This window comes from Malania oleifera, chromosome 9 (genome assembly GCF_029873635.1).
Source record: "Malania oleifera isolate guangnan ecotype guangnan chromosome 9, ASM2987363v1, whole genome shotgun sequence".
NCBI classification, from domain to species: Eukaryota; Viridiplantae; Streptophyta; class Magnoliopsida; order Santalales; family Ximeniaceae; genus Malania; species Malania oleifera.
Window position 1 is genome coordinate 59,348,632 of NC_080425.1, and position 18,231 is coordinate 59,366,862.

Genomic DNA, 18,231 nt, shown 5'->3' on the forward strand with positions numbered 1-18,231 from the left:
CGAGATGTTGTATTTTTTGAAGATCAAACAATTGAATATTTTGGCACGGTTGAGCAACCACAATCTAATGGGAATGATTTTGTTGACTTAGACTTACCTTCTCCACCTTTGGCACATGATGAAAATATGGAAGATGTTCTTCCACCTCTTGAAGATGTTGGAAATGATTGAATTCTTAATGATGTTGAAGATGAAAATGAGGGGGAGCAACAAGTTCAAGAGCAAGCTCAATTGAGAAGGTCTTCAAGAGAGCCAAAACCTTCATCTAAATATCCATCAAGTGACTATGTTACTTTAACTGATCAAGGGGAACCCGAAAGCTATCAAGAAGCCATGAACCATGAAAATAAAGTTGAATGGATGGAGGGTATTTAAGAGGAAATGAATTCCATAGTTGACAATCACACTTATGATTTGGTTAAACTTTCTCCCGGAAAGAAAGCTTTTAAAAATAAATGGGTGTTTAGACTGAAAAATGATGGAAAGAATCTTCGGTACAAAACTAGGCTTGTGGTAAAAGGTTTTGGTCAGAAAAAGGGAATTGACTTTGGTGAAATATTCTCACCGGTTGTAAAGATGTCATCTATTCGGGTTGTTCTTGGCATGGCAGCATATTTGAATTTAGAAGTTGAGCAACTAGATGTGAAAACCGCTTTCTTACTTGGTGACTTGGAAAATGAAATTTACATGGAATAATCGGAAGGTTTCAAACAAAAAGGGAAAGAGAATTTAGTGTGCAAATTAAAGAAAAGTTTGTATGGGTTGAAGCAAGCACCATGGAGATGGTACAAGAAATTTGATTCTTTCATGATTGATCATGGTTACTTAAAAAACCTCTTCAGATGATTATGTTTTTGTGAAAAAATTTTCGGATGGTACTTATATTATTCTCTTACTCTATGTTGATGATATGCTCATTGTAGGACAAGACTTCTCCAAGATTGACAAATTGAAGTTGGAGTTAAGCAAGTCTTTTGCCATGAAAGACTTGGGACCAGCAAAACAAATTCTTGGCATGAGAATTGTTCGTGATCGTGAAAAAGGGCAAATTTGGTTGTCTCAAGAAAGTTACATTGAAAAAGTGCTTGAGAAGTTCAATATGGATAAAACAAAACCTGTTGGTTGCCTACTTGCTAGTCACTTCAAACTTAGTTCAAAACAAAGTCCTACAAGTGAAAAAGACAAAGAAGAGATGAAGAAAATTCCTTATGCTTTGGCAATTGGTTCCTTAATGTATGCAATGGTTTGCACAAGACTGGATTTAACTTATGCTGTTGGAGTTGTTAGTCGGTTTCTCTAATCTAGGAAAGGAGCATTGGTTAGCAGTAAAATGGATTCTCTGATACCTTAGAGGCACTTCAAAGGTGTGCTTGTTCTTTAGAAATGGTAAATCTACGCTCCATGGATTCACGAATGCCGACATGGCCGGTGATGTTGATTCTAGAAAATCCACTTCAGGTTATTTAATGACTTTTGCAAGGGGAGCTGTGGCATGGCAATCTAAATTACAGAAATGTGTTGCTCTATCTACTACGGAAGCCGAGTTTATTGCCATTACGGAAGCTTGCAAAGAATTACTTTGGTTGAAGAGATTTTTAAAAGAGTTGGGCATGGAACAAGAAAGGTATGTTCTTTATTGTGATAGTCAAAGTGCAATTCATTTGAGTAAGAATTCTATCTTCCATTCAAAGTCAAAACATATTGATGTTAGATATGATTGGATTCGGGATGTGTTGGATAAGAAATTATTGCAGCTTGACAAAATTCACACTGATGATAATTGTTCAGATATGATGACTAAAGCATTGTCTAGAGACAAGCATGTGAAGTGTCGAGTTTTGGCCGGATTGGTGGAGTCGTCCCCATAAGTCAAGAGGGGGAGATTTGTTGGGTGTCCCTCCTTGTTGACTTGAAAGCTACACCATTCTTTAATGTTGTTGGCTTCCCAGAGAAAAGAAACAGCTGCAGCACGTTTTTTTGAATTTAGGCACCAAGGTCTCACGTGCAGTGGCTGACCCTTCATCTCCTTTTTCTTTATTTCCATTTTTCCTGCTTGTTGCCATTTTGGACACTTTGTTTTCAATACTAGCTCCCAACGCCTGTAGCAGCCAACACCTACAGCCAGCACTTGCAGCACGCCCATACCTGCGCCTGTCATCTTCTCCAGTGCAATAGCCTGCTGCTACCTTTATCTTCGTGTATCTCCGGCTGCATATTATTAATAGCATATTGAGTTATTATGGTTGTGCTCATTTTGGTTGGTTCTTTGGAGTTTTGTTCAGAATATTTGGTGAGACATTTCCATCTTACTACATTTATTTATACACTCTTGTGTATTTGTAAGACTTATACCTTTTGTATCCACTTTGTACAACATATTTGGTGATAGTGGATTTAGACCGCCGTGCCCTGTGGACATACCTCAACATTTGAGGGAACCACGTTAAATTTTGTGTCTTATTTTATTTATTCATTTTTGCATTACTTCATTGATTTACTTGTGGGAATTAGTTCATATATAATATTTTCCCTAACAAAATTTACTTGTCGGTAAATTAGAATGAAAGGTACTCGCACATTGTGGTACACACAAAAATTATGAAGTGAAGAGTGAGGAAAGGAATGTGAATCACATTGAGGGGTCAGACATTTTGAATAATTTCACAGCACAGCTTTGGAAAAATACCCTTTGTCTTAAAATATATAATATCAGCTTATAATAGTAGTATTAATTATTATAATAATATTATAACTTAGTTTATTGCAGTAAATTATTTTAATATTTATCATTGATCTGTTCAATATGTATTACCAATTAAAGTGTAAATTTCTAAACTTCAACATTAGTTTTATGTTGGTCATTGAACATCGCCCAAACTCTAGTCTTGAGTTTTACATACTCAAATCAGTGACGATCGCCTAGAACCAAGGGGAAGAGAGAGATTCCTCAGACTTGGAATGAATGAAACACAAATAATTGTAACTATTGCTGTCATGTTTTACCTTTCACTTGTGACTTATTATATAGACATTAACCCTAGAAGTTAAATGCTCCTCGAGTAGGTGAGAGGGATTACACTGGCTTATTTCTTAGGAGTTATACCAATCCTTTATTTCTCAAATGTATTTTCTATTTTATTACATTTGATAGCATTTGTATAAGATGTGCAAAAATGGATACTTACTATGCTAGTTTGAAGCTATTTAACACTAGTACTAAAGTTCTGTGGCCATTCATGAAATATATACTCAATTATCATAACTTTTTGGCGAGAAATAAAATGTGCAAATAACAAGGTATTATAATTTTTTTATTTATAAATATTTTGGAATATTAACATCAATAGAAGTCTATCTATTCCTTGAATTGCCCAAAAAAATGCAAATAGCTACATAATTTCTTTTTTCTTTCTTTATTCTAAAATAGAAAATACAATAATTATCTAAACAAATGGGTCAACCATTGAACAGCAGCATATAGAGAAACTTCAACAAATTGAAGAGAGAGAGAGAGAGAGAGAGAGAGAGAGAGATTACACAAACTACCCTGCCTGTAAAAAACAACGATTTGTGACTAGGAGACTTCAGAATCTGAACAAACCAAACCCCATCTCCTCGCTAAAAAGATTGGTTCTCCGCTGAATGAACCCTTGGGAATGTGTACAACCTCACACTAACCAGATGAGAGGCAAAATCAGGAAAAAGCAAGCCACTTGTCAGCACTGCTTGCTGCCTTTCTATTTTATAGTCCTCAAAAGCATTTCATTCATCCATTACCTGCAAGGTTTTGTGCCATCAGAATACAAGGTTACCCAGTTAGAACGTTTCACAACATGGAGCTTGAAATGAAACAAAACCCAATACAATTCCATCTAAATTCTATACAATTTCTAGATTCAATGCTCCAGATTTTGACATCCCTAAAGCAGTGAGAGTTCTTTTCAAGGGTTTGGGCTTTTTTCTTTGGGTGGCAGGCAGGTTAGGTGACGGTTTCACCTGAAAAATGGGTTGACAAAGCCATTCAAGCTCTGCAAGAGATAATCTAACTAACATGGAACTAAATATTCTGGTTCACGATTCATGAATAAGATGAATGGGTTGACAGTCCACTCATACTTCTCACAGGAGCTACAGTCTTACCGTTAAATACATATTTAGGCTGCATTTTGATGAAGGATTTTGGGACGAGAAAAGAAAAAGAAAAAGAAATGAGAAGGAGACCAATTTTTCATTGTATTTTCTTTAAATCAAATATTATTAAGAATGTTAATGTGTTCAAATAGAATCAAACATTTTAGAAAAAAAAAATCACTAGTTAGTAACATATAAATATATATATTTTTTTCATTGATTTACAGGTAAATATTAAGCCAATTCTTTCAAATTTTCTTTTTCTTTTCCAAATATCTTCCAAAATTCAAACAAACCCTTCAAGACAGAATTCAAAGTTGCTGTAACTAACTGTCTAAAGAAGCTTTACAAGATAGTTCAGTCAAAACTTTGAAAGTAACTGGAGAAAACAATATTAAGTAAATTGTAAGCAATACCTCTATGCAGAAAACGTTCACACCTGAGCTACCATTAAGACCCTTCTAAAGTATTAACAAGCTCTTCATTGAATTCACCAAAAATGTTACGGCATCCATCCCATTTCCCCTGCTCTCGTGCCTCCCAGTACCCACCCACATAGTGATAGGGCCCATTTTCACCTTCTTTCTTGAACCATCGGGGCCTCCACCCATTTTCTTGTAATTTACTTGACTGTATAAGATGAAAGAGTGACCAACAATTTAGAATATGATAGATAAACTTTGAGCTAGCCTTAATAATAAAAATGGATATAGATTTTGAGTCAAATACAAAATTCACCTAAATGAGAATGTCCTTCGTATAACCTACTAGGATTACAATGTAATAGTCCAGCCATTATTATACTACCCATTTATTACATGGTGCTTTGACTTCCACTAGTCAAAATTAGTATAGCAATCACGTTTTACTGCTTTCATTTTATGCTGCCCCAGATGTTTTTAGCTAAAAAGTCCTGAATGTCCCTATGAATGCATAGAGTCATGCAGCACTATAGAAAATTAAATGTGAGGAAAAAAAAAAGCCTCACAGCAGTATGACAATTTTGGGGCATGAAGATGCATTAGATAAGTTAAATGCCAGCCTATTTGCAGAAAATACTCCAGATTAATTTCAATCTTTGTCATGCCCTATCTTGCTAGCTAGCTTAAATAGCTAACCAACTTCTTCAGATCTGTTCGGCCAAGATGTGCATTGCTCAAGGTTGTCTTTGGCTATAAAAATATAAGCATGACCTTGCCTGATTTGATTAAACAACTGAATTTGATCAGTTTCTTTGCTAGAAAACTTAAGCTGTCAGTGAGAAGCTCAATTCATTTAATGACCTACATAATTCCACTCCTATGACAGCTAAACTTGAGTGAAAAAATAAAAATAAAAATAAAAAACTAAAAGCTTGACATGGACTTGTGAGTATGTGAATATTAAAAACAGTGGCCTGTCCATAATATAAGTGACAGATGATAATGTGTTGTTTAAACACTACAAAATCTTCATACAATCAAAGCCCCATACTATTTACCATAGATTTCACATCAGCTTCTTCTCTGTGTCCTTTTTCCTCCCAGAAAAATCTAAGATCTTGGCGTTTCAGAAATATTACTAATCATGAAATTCAGGTGAATAACTTCAATGACAAAATATTTAATGCAAGATGCTAAATAAGGAATCATTAGACATATCATTAAAAAAGCTTCATCGTATAACACGCATTTATCTAACATAAGAGCTATGTGCCCCAGTTTGATAGATTACGATTCCCACTCTACAGATGCTAAGGAAGCCATTCACCACGTCAACATTATTTGATCATGTGCTTCTTTTTATTATAAGTCAACGTATGCTGAGCCTTCCTTGGATAGTTACAGCCTTTACCGGCACTTGTTTGACTGCCCCAATATTTGAGCATTGCAGCTTATTAAAGGTATCTGGATTTGTGCTCCAGGCATACACCACTTGAACCTTTATTTCAGTGTTACTCATGGTGTCTCTATGGTGAGGTAATATCAAATGTTGTACTTTTATGCTTAATTTTAATAACTAAAAATCAAATAGGTGCCTCTTACTAATACCAAAACTAACCTGCAAACTTGATAAATATGTTTCTAGCAATCTTTAACCTGCCTTCTGAAGGATAGTAATAATGAAAAGCAACTAATGATACTGATAAGAATCTTTCCATTATATGATTCCCTCTAATTAACTAAATTTTTATTTACATATTGCAATGCTATGCAAAAGAAATTCATATTGGCATGACCAATGGCCATTTTACAAGGCAATCCTTAAGGATCTGGTCAAATGAAAGTTGAAATTTTGACGGTTGGTTTCTATTATCATTTCAGAACCAATTAATCCAAACCTGGTTCTGCTTAAGTGGAACATCAACTTACACATAGTAGGCCAAAATTAATACAATCAACTTGCATTGAAAAATAAAGAAGAAATAAATATGCCAGCCCAAGTAGGACACTAGGATACCATAGCACAAATTCATATTCGACCTACAAGCTACAATTGTCAAATTGGTTATGCAACTACATAGGCATCAACAAAACCAATAATCAATATGAGGGGAGGGCAGACATTTGTTTCACCAAATAAAATTCACACTCCAAGTTTAATGAAAAAGTATAAGATTTACCGTCCTCTACATTTAATCCTCAAATTTTATACGCACAAAGAGGACACTGCACCAAGCTAAAATGTTTAAGAAAATATTTAAAAGCAGGGTATACATACCATTCTCTGCCTCATCTCCAAACGCAGTTTCTCTGCATTTGCCTTCTCATATTCCCCCTTCTCCAGATGCCGTTGGTCAGGCCTTAATCTTGAATCAGTGGGAGGAAGCTTCTCCTTAATCCGTGATCAAATACCCAGAATCAGACAAAGCTATAAAAGACAATTAGATATACATAAGAGGAAACTGAAAATGCATCTGAAGAAACTCATTCAAACCGTGATTTCTACCTGCAATCCTGGTGTTAGCTCATTTAGAGTAATAGCAAATGACGTCAAGTTGTACCGGGTGGGATTAAGAGATGGCTTGCTCCTTTTCCACAACAAGGTAGCATCCAATGATGAATCCCTAGATTTCCCAGTCCCATCTCCACTATTATAATACATGCTTTCATCCCATTTCCCAAATATGGTGGCAACCTTTTTCCCATTAACATCTTCAACAAATCCTCGAACCTGTGCAGTAATTAAATTATTTGTATATGCTCATAATATTAAGAGAATAACAGCGACTTTATTGAGACAGTAGCCAAAGTTATGTTAATGAGATTAATGAAACACATTGACAGGCAATCAAAGATCAAGCCAGCAAACAGAAAATTCCTATATTAGAAGTCACAATATTTTCTAACTTAGCTGAACACACGCACATATTTCAATATTGCAACCGGCCAAAGTAGAATCCAACCAACCTGGTGAGGATTTCGGTCGAGAAGAGATTGCTCTTTGAATTTGAGTTTGCATGAATATTGGCGATTACCACGTATGTGCATGATTCCATGGTGATCACAATACACCTTACCAAGGATTAGATTATAAATGGTTGTTGTGACCTAAAGTGACATGAACATGTTTTAGAATATTTGATTCATACGCATAGAAGATCAAAATTATCTAGACACAAATGTCTTAGAAAAGCTGAATCATGCAACAGTGCACACCTTGCTCCATTGGAAAATCTCACCATCATCAAACTCTAGGCTCAGAACTCCAACAGGATCAAGCTGAATTGACTGGCCCCAAAATTTTGTGCGGAGATTGCTATCGCCCCAGAACTTCCAGCCCTTCCCCTGACAATGACAGGCAATTAGGGTTGGGTGGTGACTAACCTGCACAAAAAAAACATATAAAAATTTAGGACATGAGGGCACAGCTTTTAGAACATATCAACATAGATAGAAGTAAAAAAGCCAAGTTTGATTGGTGCTAGTGTACCAGTAATCAGATGCTGGAAAAATTGACAATGAACCATAACTTAATTCACTCATCTGTTTTGGTTAATTTTTGGCTGTTAGATATAGTCTGTTCAAGATGCATAACAGATGTTTCTACAATTCAGTAGAAAAGTCATTGTCTTGAAAGTCAATTAGATAATAGTCACAGATTTTTAGGTAAACATGCAAAATTGGGGGTTGGGTGGAAGAGAGATTATTAGGTTGTAAGGAAAGACATTAGCATCTCCTTCCCTTTGTCTTTTTGAGAAATTCATGTCAGCACATAATTAGAGATTTTCAACGCAGTAGAAGTTGACTGCAATTGACTCAAAATTTGAACTAAAACATTGTCCTGCAAGTTAGCATATATGGTGGTTGAATGTGCACTCAAACTATGATTTCTCTTTTCAAATAAACTGAAATTAACATCAGAATTTTATTTATTTATTCAAAAAACATACATTGAATCCACATTATAGAAGTACCAACTGCACATAAATGGTTATGCAGCAGCATTGTGTAATATTGTTGATTAATCATGCCTACATCCCATCCATCAAAGACAATTTCAGGTCTTTATAAAAAAGATACAACTACTTTTCAAATGTTTAAATTTAGGAATTCCCTTGGAATTCATCCTGTTCAAGGTTACAAAAATGTTTGAATAAAGCAAGCTTTGTGATTTTTGTATCCATATAAAAAGCAGGTGGTGTCATCTCTATCTTAATTATTTCTAGATTCCGCTCTAGAGGAATCCTATACTGCTGTTACACTTGTCTAAATGTCTCCACTTTTATTTCTAAGAGCCCCTCTAGAGTCGTCCAATTCTATTCATACTTCATACTCTCACCTAAATTTCTCCACTTCAAGTATCTCAAGAACTGCAAAACTTCACAATAAAATTTTCATTTACGTTGGCATTGCTCAAATTCACTCAATGTTTTATTGGCCCAAATAAAGGCATTGTCTAAATGTCAAATCAATCTTCATCAGTAACATAGCCAACCATTTTCAAAGCTCAGCAACGCTGCAGCTTTTTTTTCTTCGCATGTTGTGTGTTGACACCTGCTTATTGCATTAGGTGATCATGGATTAGATACTGACCTTCTCAGAAAAGAAATGAATCCCTTTGTCTGGATAGTCAGCTTCATAAGTTTCTCCTAACAAAGGATTGAATGGTTTACAGTGCCGACCTTCAGAAGATGCGTATCCAGAGACCGCAAAAGCAGCAACATTCATAGCTCTTAGTAGACTGTTTCCCTAGAAACATAATAAAACATTCAATGGGGGGAACTCCCAGACTTCAAAAATACTTAAACCAGAAATATTTCAATCTCCAGGTCATATTTTACCACACAAATAATGACAACAAAGGAAAAATAGAAAACTGGACATTCATCAACACACATAAACTGGTATCTTGTACAGAACAACAAGATGTATGATGAAGCCTACATAACCACAGTACATAGACATGACTCAAAAAACCCACAGGGATTTTCAAGGGAAAACAATGGAAGCTTTCGACCTTCAACAGGCAAAGACTGAACATTTAATTCCACAAACATTATAGCATTCGCCCTTTATTCCCTCCCCCACCCCCCCCCCCCCCCTCCCCCTGGCGGCCTCCCTTCTTTCTCTCTGTCTCTGTTTTGCAATGGAGCACTATATCTTTAAAGAATAATCAGGAATCTGTAAATTAAGAACAGAAATCTGATAATGTTCATACTGAAACAAAACAATATTCATATATCAGGTGGACTATATGTTGAAACAGAACGCCCTTGATGTATTTAAAGAAATATAAGGAGCTCTAATTTTTATTTATTTCTTTTCAACTAAAGACAATGTTATTCACAGTGGAAACCCCAGGACAGCCCAAAGCATTTTTTCTTTTAACTGCCGAGCATTGACATGGTGACATCTAATAAGCCTTCTCTTCTTGTAGTGGCACATTTGTATGTTGGATTCTAATAAATATCATCATGGCTATTTTTGAAGCAAGCCCCAGCGAAGAATAATTTTGAACAATAAAACTTCATGGTATAATTAGAGAAGCTTTGAGAGGGGGAAACGACATTACAAAACAATAAATCAGCTATCATGTTTCCCATAGAATTTCAACCAACAAGTCAGTAAAGTAGTAAGGGAACATCATGAAAACAGCCAAAAAAAAAAACAAAACGGTTGAAGTTCATTTACAGACCGAGTAGCATTTTATTGCCACAATTGTTTCAGATAAAGTTTCTAAGAAGCATAAGGGGTACCCGAATGTGAAACACAATGAACTCATTTGATTTCCATGGGGCATCCAAATACCCCATTTTTTGTTTAACCAAAATCCTGTACAACAACTTTGATTAACAAAGCCAAAATCAACTCCTTTAGAACATGTAATAAAGCAAAAGAGCAAGTAAAAATAAAGAAATAAATCACAAATTGAATTTTTATAACTCCTAAATACTCGTCTAACATCTAGTGTGAAAATAAATAATTAAATAAACAAACAAACAAACAAAAAAAAGAACAAATGAAATATATGTTTCACCCAAGAGATTATAACGGGTAATGCTATCGATCTCACCGCTTTCCCATGCTCATATGCTTGATCCAAAAGATACGAGTACTCCAAGTCCTCAAAACATTTCTGAAGAGATGATATTGGCTCATTAAAATAAACAGGAAGACAAACTCGTGTAAGATCCTTTCCTACATTGTCTTTGATCATAGACCAAAGACTGACCCCTTTCTCTTTCTCAACTGGGTCAGGAAGCTTCTTGCGCCGTTCAATGTAAGGATATCTAGACCCACAAAGTTGCTTCTCAATGTGTTTCTTTACAGCATTATCATATTGATGATCAGGTTCCATACACTTATTTACACAACTTGTAACTCCTACTGCGGACCCACGACAAACAGCAGGATCACTAAAGTACTCATTTGTATCAAAAAAGGATGTTTCTTCTTCATCTGACACTCCTTCAAGCTCCTGTTTCTCAATATCATCAGATGATTCAGTTGTGCTGCACTCTGAAGCCAAAAAAAATGTGTCAAAAAATTAGAACACTGGCAAAAGCCTAAAACCTGTAAAGTATATAAATATTAATATCCTTCTAATTTCCACAAAAGATTTTCTTGGAAAATTTTCCAATAAAAATTGAGCAAAATTAGATGGATAAAAATAAGAGTGGAGAGACAAAATGAAGAAGTCAATAAAAAAATAATATAATTTTCTTGCTACAGATATCAAAACTTTATAACAAAACCCAAGAAAAATGGAAAAGATTTTAAGTTTATCATAGAATCGAGGCTAGAAAGAAACAAATAATCAGGGAGATAATTGAAGACAGAAGGCACCTCCTGGGGATAAATGCACCCATAGGCAATGCCATCAACCTTCTAGAACCGCCAGTCAAGCAACAACGCAAATTGTACCATCAGCCCAATCGTCACTGTACTCCCTTTACTTCCACCAAACATTGCATTGCAGCAAAAAAAAATTGAAACCATCAGCTCCATCATCTTCCCTAATTCCACATTCAAACCCTCTGTCCCCATTGCAATCTTTAAGACCTCATCACATTATCCAAATCTCAACAACTAATATCGTTGCTGTCAAACCCCATTGTTGAAGCCTCAACCAAACCCCCAAATCAAAATCCTAACCTTAAGTTCCTCCCTAAACCTGCACACCACTCCATTTATCTTGAAGCCAAGTGATATCTTAAACCATAAAAAGGAAAAAAAAAAAAAACCAGTTAGGATGAATATGCCTATGAAAATGCCAATCACGCTCACTAATTGCTGGCCCTCTAGTTCATGATCTGCACACCATCATTTGAGGCACTTTCAACCAAATCAAAAGAGAATAGAGGGATTGTGTAGTTGATTAAAGTAATTGCAGAGAGAGAGAGGGATACGACAGGTCCATCATAACTAGATATGAAAGCTTCAAAGCTCAAATGGTGCTGACTTGCAAGAAAGGGATGGGCATTTGCCCTTTGGGGAAAAAAAAACCGTTTTACTCATTAAATTTTAGTCAAGTGGTTTAATATGACATGGAATTGTGTCAATGATCTATTGTATCTCAAACTACCATTCGTAATTAATGCTAAGATTTGGGTTAGCAAAAAAGCAATGGAAAGCCCAGTGCACAAAGTTCCTGCATATTCGGGTCCCGGGAAGGGGCAGACGACGATGGATCTATAGTACGCAGCCTTATCTTGTATTTTTGTAAAAGGCTGTTTTCACACCTCGAACCCATGACCTCCAAATCACACAACGACAACTTTACCGTTGCACCTAGGTTAACAATAAACACCTAAATCCAACAAAGCAAATTGCAAATGTTTTCTTAACTCTAGGTTGCATTTGCTAAAATTTGAACATCAAGGACTAAGTTGACACCATCTCCAAACTATAAGGGTGTAAAATGAACTTTTTCTAATTTTTAACCCAAATCTAGTACCATACTCAACTCAACAAACACTTTTCCCAACTATATGGGGTCTGTGAAACAATCCTACTTCCTTATCCTAACTACAATTTACAAAGACCTTATGAAGGTTTCTCACAACTATTCTTCATATTGATATAACCATTCCTTTCAATCACATACTAACAATACTTAAAAATGAATAAATAAATAAATAAATGTGTGCATGTGTTTATATATAGTAAGAAAGGGGAAAGAATGAAGGCACAAAAAAAGTATAGGCATTTACCACTGTATTTTCCACGCACTAGACTAGAAAATTCGTTCTTTGTCAGTTGATAGTCATTATCATGAATTCCAGAGCCGTCAGCTTCAATATTAGCTGCCTGTGCATACAGAAAATAAAAAGAACAAAAATAAAATGAAATAAATAAGAACTTTTTTTTTAAATACACATTTGATGATAAACTCACAAAACTAAATTAAAAGAACCAGACAGACAACCAAAAGCAACATCCCAGCCAGTGAACATGATATCTAGAAAAAGTAACTTCTATAACACTTCATTCATGGAAAGAACGACATTTAAAACATATCCTCACAGTCTAACTGATGTTATGTCCCACATCAAGCTTGATCCATGCTGGGGGCGCAAGTCATTGTTATCATGCTATGAAGAGTACTGTTTTCAAAGCTCAATCATTCAATTAACCCAACTTTAATGCCATGGCTAAGAAAATTAATTTTTTTAATAGAGAAATGGCAAGATCCATGCATCAATAACTGATGACCACTGCTAAAGTCAAAATTCGTGCGCTTCTGTAATTCCCCTCCAATGATTATCTTTCAGTTAGCATTTGAAAAAGAGAACCTTCTATAAGTGTTCAAATTAAAGAGATTTAATTATACTATGAGGCCTGGCACTTGAAAAGTTCAAAATTATTAGGATAAACAAGAATAAAAGCAGAGGCATAACCAAACATACTGATTTATAATTACCCTAATATCCAGTATAACTAACCATCACTATAATATATGCTAATTTCATTTGAAGTGGCCAGTATAAGATTAGATCTTTGTTCACTACCTTTATCATAGTTGAAATTGGACGTTGCACAATGGAAAATGTTCTCTCTTATCATTTCAGGTGTTGGTTATACAATATAGAGATAAAAGAGTGAAAGAATAATTAAAATTCAAAATACATTAGAACTATATTGAGAGAAGGAGAGTGAAGAAAAGAACAAGGCTTGAAGGCTTTTGATTTGACAGAAATCATGACCCTCAGTAAAGCAAAACCGTGGGGTAAAATTAGTGCGACTGGTCCTTAGTAGCTGCCTTCGACATTTTGTGGGGTTAAAGTTAGATTTACATCTTGCATGTGATGAACATGGTCATTCTCAACTTATGAAGGACGCCTATTGAATTAATTTGATGGGTCGTTTGGATGGTAGGATTTGCACTCAAGGATTTCAATTTGCCCCAAATCCATCATTAGAATCACTAAACAGCCGGTAGACTTGGATTTGCTTAAAATCCAAACTTCCAAAGGGACTTTTGGTCCTAAAAACAGTAGATTGGAGATTATTCTTGTCACTTAGTTATTTAAAATATAATCTTTGAAAGTGAAATCCAAATCCATGAATCCAAATGCATGCCAATTTTTTCCTTTAAAAAAAACATAGAAAGAAAGAATTAACCCCTCAAAAATAATTTTTAAAAAGACTAGACATTAGGCCAAAACCAAAGCTTATATACAATAATCTACAAAATTGTTTCATGCAATATGCATTTGATGAAGCAAAAATGCTAGTAAAAAATGAAAATTACCTCCAGCTGCCGTAATGTATCAAGCAAATTGGAGCGTTCTTCACAAAGCACTTTAAGTTGTCCTTGTAATTCTGAAAACTCTGAAAGCATGATCTGTTCACAGTCCTTGACAAGTGCCTCGCTGCTTCCCTCTTCCAGCAAGCGGCTTTTAAGCCTATGAGTTGATGCTGATATATCTTGTGGCGCAAGGGGTAAGTTATCATTCAGCGGGCGCAGTAGATACAGGTTTCGAGTTGAGACCAAAGCTGCAATCCAAGCCACCCGATCGCTCTTTGAATCAGTCCTCAGGTGAAGGGTCTTAGTAGCAGTAAATATGTAAAATCGCCTATCGTCTGACTTGCTCTCACGAAATGATGAGATCTGCTACAACACAAACAACAAAAATCTCGTAAAACACAAGACTTGATCGCTGGTTACTATTTTTTTCAGAGTTAAATGTACCCCATGAAGCTTCCTTTTAGAATATGGGAAATCAAAAATCTAAAAAAAAAAAAAAACACACACACACACAAACACACCAAAGGGGGCAACCATTAAAAACGAAAAGCAAAGACAGAAAGGTGAAAAAAAAAACCCATCCATCTAGAAAAGCAAGTTGGTACCACATTTAATGCATACCCAGAAAAGAAACTATAAACCTGAACGCAAAAATGCTCCAAGAACCCTTCAACCACGACAAATCCAAAAACCGAAATGCTCGGTGATGAAGATAACTGAAACCTCCCAAATCCAAACACAACCTTAAGGTTACACTGCTAGCCGGTGGGCGTTCGAAGAGACTGTTTGAAGTTGAAGAACCCAGAAAATCTCGTTTTCCCACCTTATCTTTTCAAGTTTTTCCCATTTTTTTTATTTATATTTATATATTTCACTAAAAAACAAACCATTCCCTTTTTATTTTTATTTAAAAAAAATACACGCCATTCAGAAATATAAGGCCGCCTGTTGAAAGTTGAAACTGCACGTAAGTTTTACCCGTTACAACTCAGACCCATTCAACTGCCAGGCCCCAGACTCGGTCAAAGAACAGAAATGAGGAAGGAGAGCTATGAAGAATCGAGAGAGAGAGAGAGAGAGAGAGTGAGAGAGAGGACATATGATCAAATGAAGGATTAGAAAAACAGAAATCCATCTTAAAACTGATAGATCAAGCGATGATGTGACTGTACCACAGCTTAAAACCTAGACCTACGCGCAGGCTATCCGGGCCTAGACACCTGCTGATGTGACCCACTATAGCTAAACAACCAGTTAAACTGTAATATAAATATATATACACACAAATGCGTATCTATGTGTATGTATATTAATCATAAATTACAAATGAGTTCTAAAAATAGAAGAAAGAGAGAGAAGAATAGGAGAGAAGAAGAGGAGAGATGAGGGGGACGATGTGCAGATGACACGAAGTGGTGGTGAACTACGAAAGGGGAAGCCCAAATGGGTGTGGAGCTGCGCTTTCCTTTTGAGCGGCGCGCACACAATAATTTCACCAGAGACGAATTTGGTAAAAAATAGAAGTGAACTTTTTGAATCAAAACGTTCCCCATTGATGCCACTGTTTGGAGCTACCGCCAAAAATACCCAAAAGGAGAAAGAGAGAGAGAGAGAGAGAGAGAGATTCCGATTGTAAGCTTCTGCACCTACAAAGACCGCACCTTACAACTCCTTCCTCTCTCTCTCTCTCTCTCGTATTCATACCTTGAGATGGACGATTCCTCCATTACCACCACTCTTCTGGTGCCTGCGCCTCGATCCGGAGCTATCGAGCCTCGCGAGCCGACCGGTGGGGACGTCGCCGATGACCTTGACGTCGTCGGCCGGCGACAGGAGACTCATGCTCTCCGGCCTACGAATCTTGGCGTACGAAAGCTCTCCGTTCCTCAGCAGGAACCACCGGGATCTCCAACCCTTCCCGTAATTCGTCCACTTGTAGAGAACCCCGGCGACACTGCCGTCAGATCCCGCCGCCCGCCCCGCATTGCCGTCAGATCCGCCGGGCCACCCAGCCGGCGGGCCCCTCCCCGCCACCGGCGACTGGTCCCCGACTCCGGGACTCTCCAACGATATACAACACAATGGGTGCATCTCTTTAACCCGCATTCCGATCCACGCCCACAAATTCGATCACAACAGCCAACGCTCCATCAAAAGATTCAAAACACCAACACCCGGCTTTCCCTTAAAACATCAGTAACAAACTAAAACCCGATTCAGAGGCTTTAACTCTAGGGTTTTAGGCAATGGAATGCGACAGAATCGCAGTCCCGTTTCTAGTCCCAGCCTTGACCCTTGAGAGAGTTCTGAAACTCAGAGATTCCCGGGGGGGGGGGGGGGGGGGGGGGGGGGAGAGAGAGAGAGAGAGAGAGAGAGAGAGAGAGAGAGAGATTTTGATGAATTCGAAGGATTGCTAGAATAATAAAAAGAGGGTTTTGCTTCAAAGTGATCACAAGGTAATATATATGTATGTATATATATATATATATATATATATAATTGCGTGTGTGTAGGTGAAGAAAAGGATGAGGAGGGTAGCGAGGCGATAGGAGAGGGAGTCAATGGAAGAAGGTTGAGTGAAGCAGAAGGTGAATTAAAGGAGAGGATGGCAGGAGAGTAAATTAAGAGCCAGTTGAAACGTGACAGTGGGGGTGATGTGAGTCTATTTCTGCTATTTTTTTTTAAATTTTCTACAAATACATCTAACCACCACATTCAAATACAACCACCGAATTATTCATTTCACCACAATTTTAATTTTAACTTTAATTTAATGCAATAAAAATAAACTTTATTTTTCTTTCAATCTTTAGACTAATACAGATATTTTCTATGAAAAAAAAAATCTAAAGTTAAATTTTAATATGCTAAAGGGGCATCTTAAAAATGAATAGGTTGTTGTTATCATAAAACAAGAAATTAGGTCAAACTTTTTATATAATAATTATTATCAAATTTCATCATATAAAATGTCTAAACATTTTTCATTACTTGTTGAATGAATGAAATAATAAATTCTCCTTATTCCTAAATTCTAATTATATTTTATCTTATCTCTTCAACCAAACATAACTAAAGGAAGTCAATGAAAGAAGGTCTAAGTCAAGTAGAAGAACTAAAGGAGAGGATGACAACAAGTGGTAGATTAAAAGCTATTGAAACATTTGAGAAGGTGAAGGAAGTAGGGATATATTCAAATCTAGTTGAATCAATAAAGTGTGATATTTACACCCACGGGCATCGCGCATGCAGTGGAAAGCACTGGGCATTCAAGTGTGAACATCGGAGGTTCGATTTCTGGTTGATGCTCCCAGTTGTATCCTCTCAGTCTTTGGGTGAAGGGTCCCGGGTGAAGTGTCCTAAGTTTCGAGTTGGTCGAACGTCTAACCTTGGTGTGACTAAGTGGTGACTGCATCAGGACTTTACCATGAGTAACGAGACTGGGGGAGGCGGACGCTGGTCCGGGATTTGATGCTACACCGGGGGGTCCAAAGGGCTCGTCGGTAGCTGGAGTTCCTCGTATCAAATAAATAAATAAAGTGTGATATTTGAACTTGACTAAATTCAAAAGTGTTAAACTCGAAACTTAATTCAAACCTATCGATCTCAAATTCTTGAATTCAACCTAGACTCAGCTATAAGTACTTAATGGTCGAGTTTGTCTTAATTAAACTCGATTTGATTATAAATTAATATTAAATACATATATAAATTACATGTATATATAATATTGCATATATGTATAAAATATATATTATGTGATTTATATAATACAAATATAATAAAACTAAAAACTTGAATAGATTCATAAATAATATTACAAAACTCAAACTCAACTCATTAACCTACTTAAGTGGTTTCAATTCAAGTCAAACTTGAGTTTAATCAAATCAAGTTGAATTAGAAATGAGTGGATTTCAAATAGGG

At 36.3% G+C, this 18,231-nt stretch overlaps 1 protein-coding gene across 6 annotated transcripts; it reads right to left on the bottom strand.

Annotated features, from left to right (window-relative positions):
* Positions 1–3,284: 3,284 nt before the first annotated feature.
* Positions 3,285–16,867, bottom strand: LOC131164688 (oxysterol-binding protein-related protein 2A-like). Of its 6 annotated transcripts, none has more exons than XM_058122074.1 (11): positions 16,009–16,867; positions 14,308–14,667; positions 12,767–12,863; positions 10,627–11,072; positions 9,147–9,302; positions 7,770–7,937; positions 7,521–7,661; positions 7,060–7,284; positions 6,832–6,945; positions 4,548–4,761; positions 3,285–3,777 (listed from the first exon to the last, which is right to left on the bottom strand). In XM_058122074.1, exons 1-10 carry the CDS (start codon positions 16,408–16,410, stop codon positions 4,582–4,584), a joined length of 2,289 nt encoding a protein of 762 aa, XP_057978057.1. In that variant the 5' UTR covers positions 16,411–16,867; the 3' UTR covers positions 3,285–3,777; positions 4,548–4,581. The 6 variants fall into 6 exon arrangements, with proteins under 6 accessions (XP_057978057.1, XP_057978060.1, XP_057978059.1 ...); XM_058122077.1 differs by lacking the exon at positions 16,009–16,867 and adding an exon at positions 14,946–15,110 and having other exon boundaries at positions 14,308–14,670; XM_058122076.1 differs by lacking the exon at positions 16,009–16,867 and adding an exon at positions 14,926–15,110 and having other exon boundaries at positions 14,308–14,670.
* Positions 16,868–18,231: the final 1,364 nt, after the last annotated feature.

Bases quoted from the DNA above. Each gene is read 5' to 3' on its own strand.
- LOC131164688 (XM_058122074.1), bottom strand. From the start codon at position 16,410: ATGCGGGTTAAAGAGATGCACCCATTGTGTTGTATATCGTTGGAGAGT. The intron at 7,938-9,146 runs GTCAGTATCTAA...TTTTTTGTGCAG, and splicing joins TTCATTTCTTTTCTGAGAAG to GTTAGTCACCACCCAACCCT. The intron at 6,946-7,059 runs GTAGAAATCACG...TCACGGATTAAG, and splicing joins AGCTAACACCAGGATTGCAG to GAGAAGCTTCCTCCCACTGA.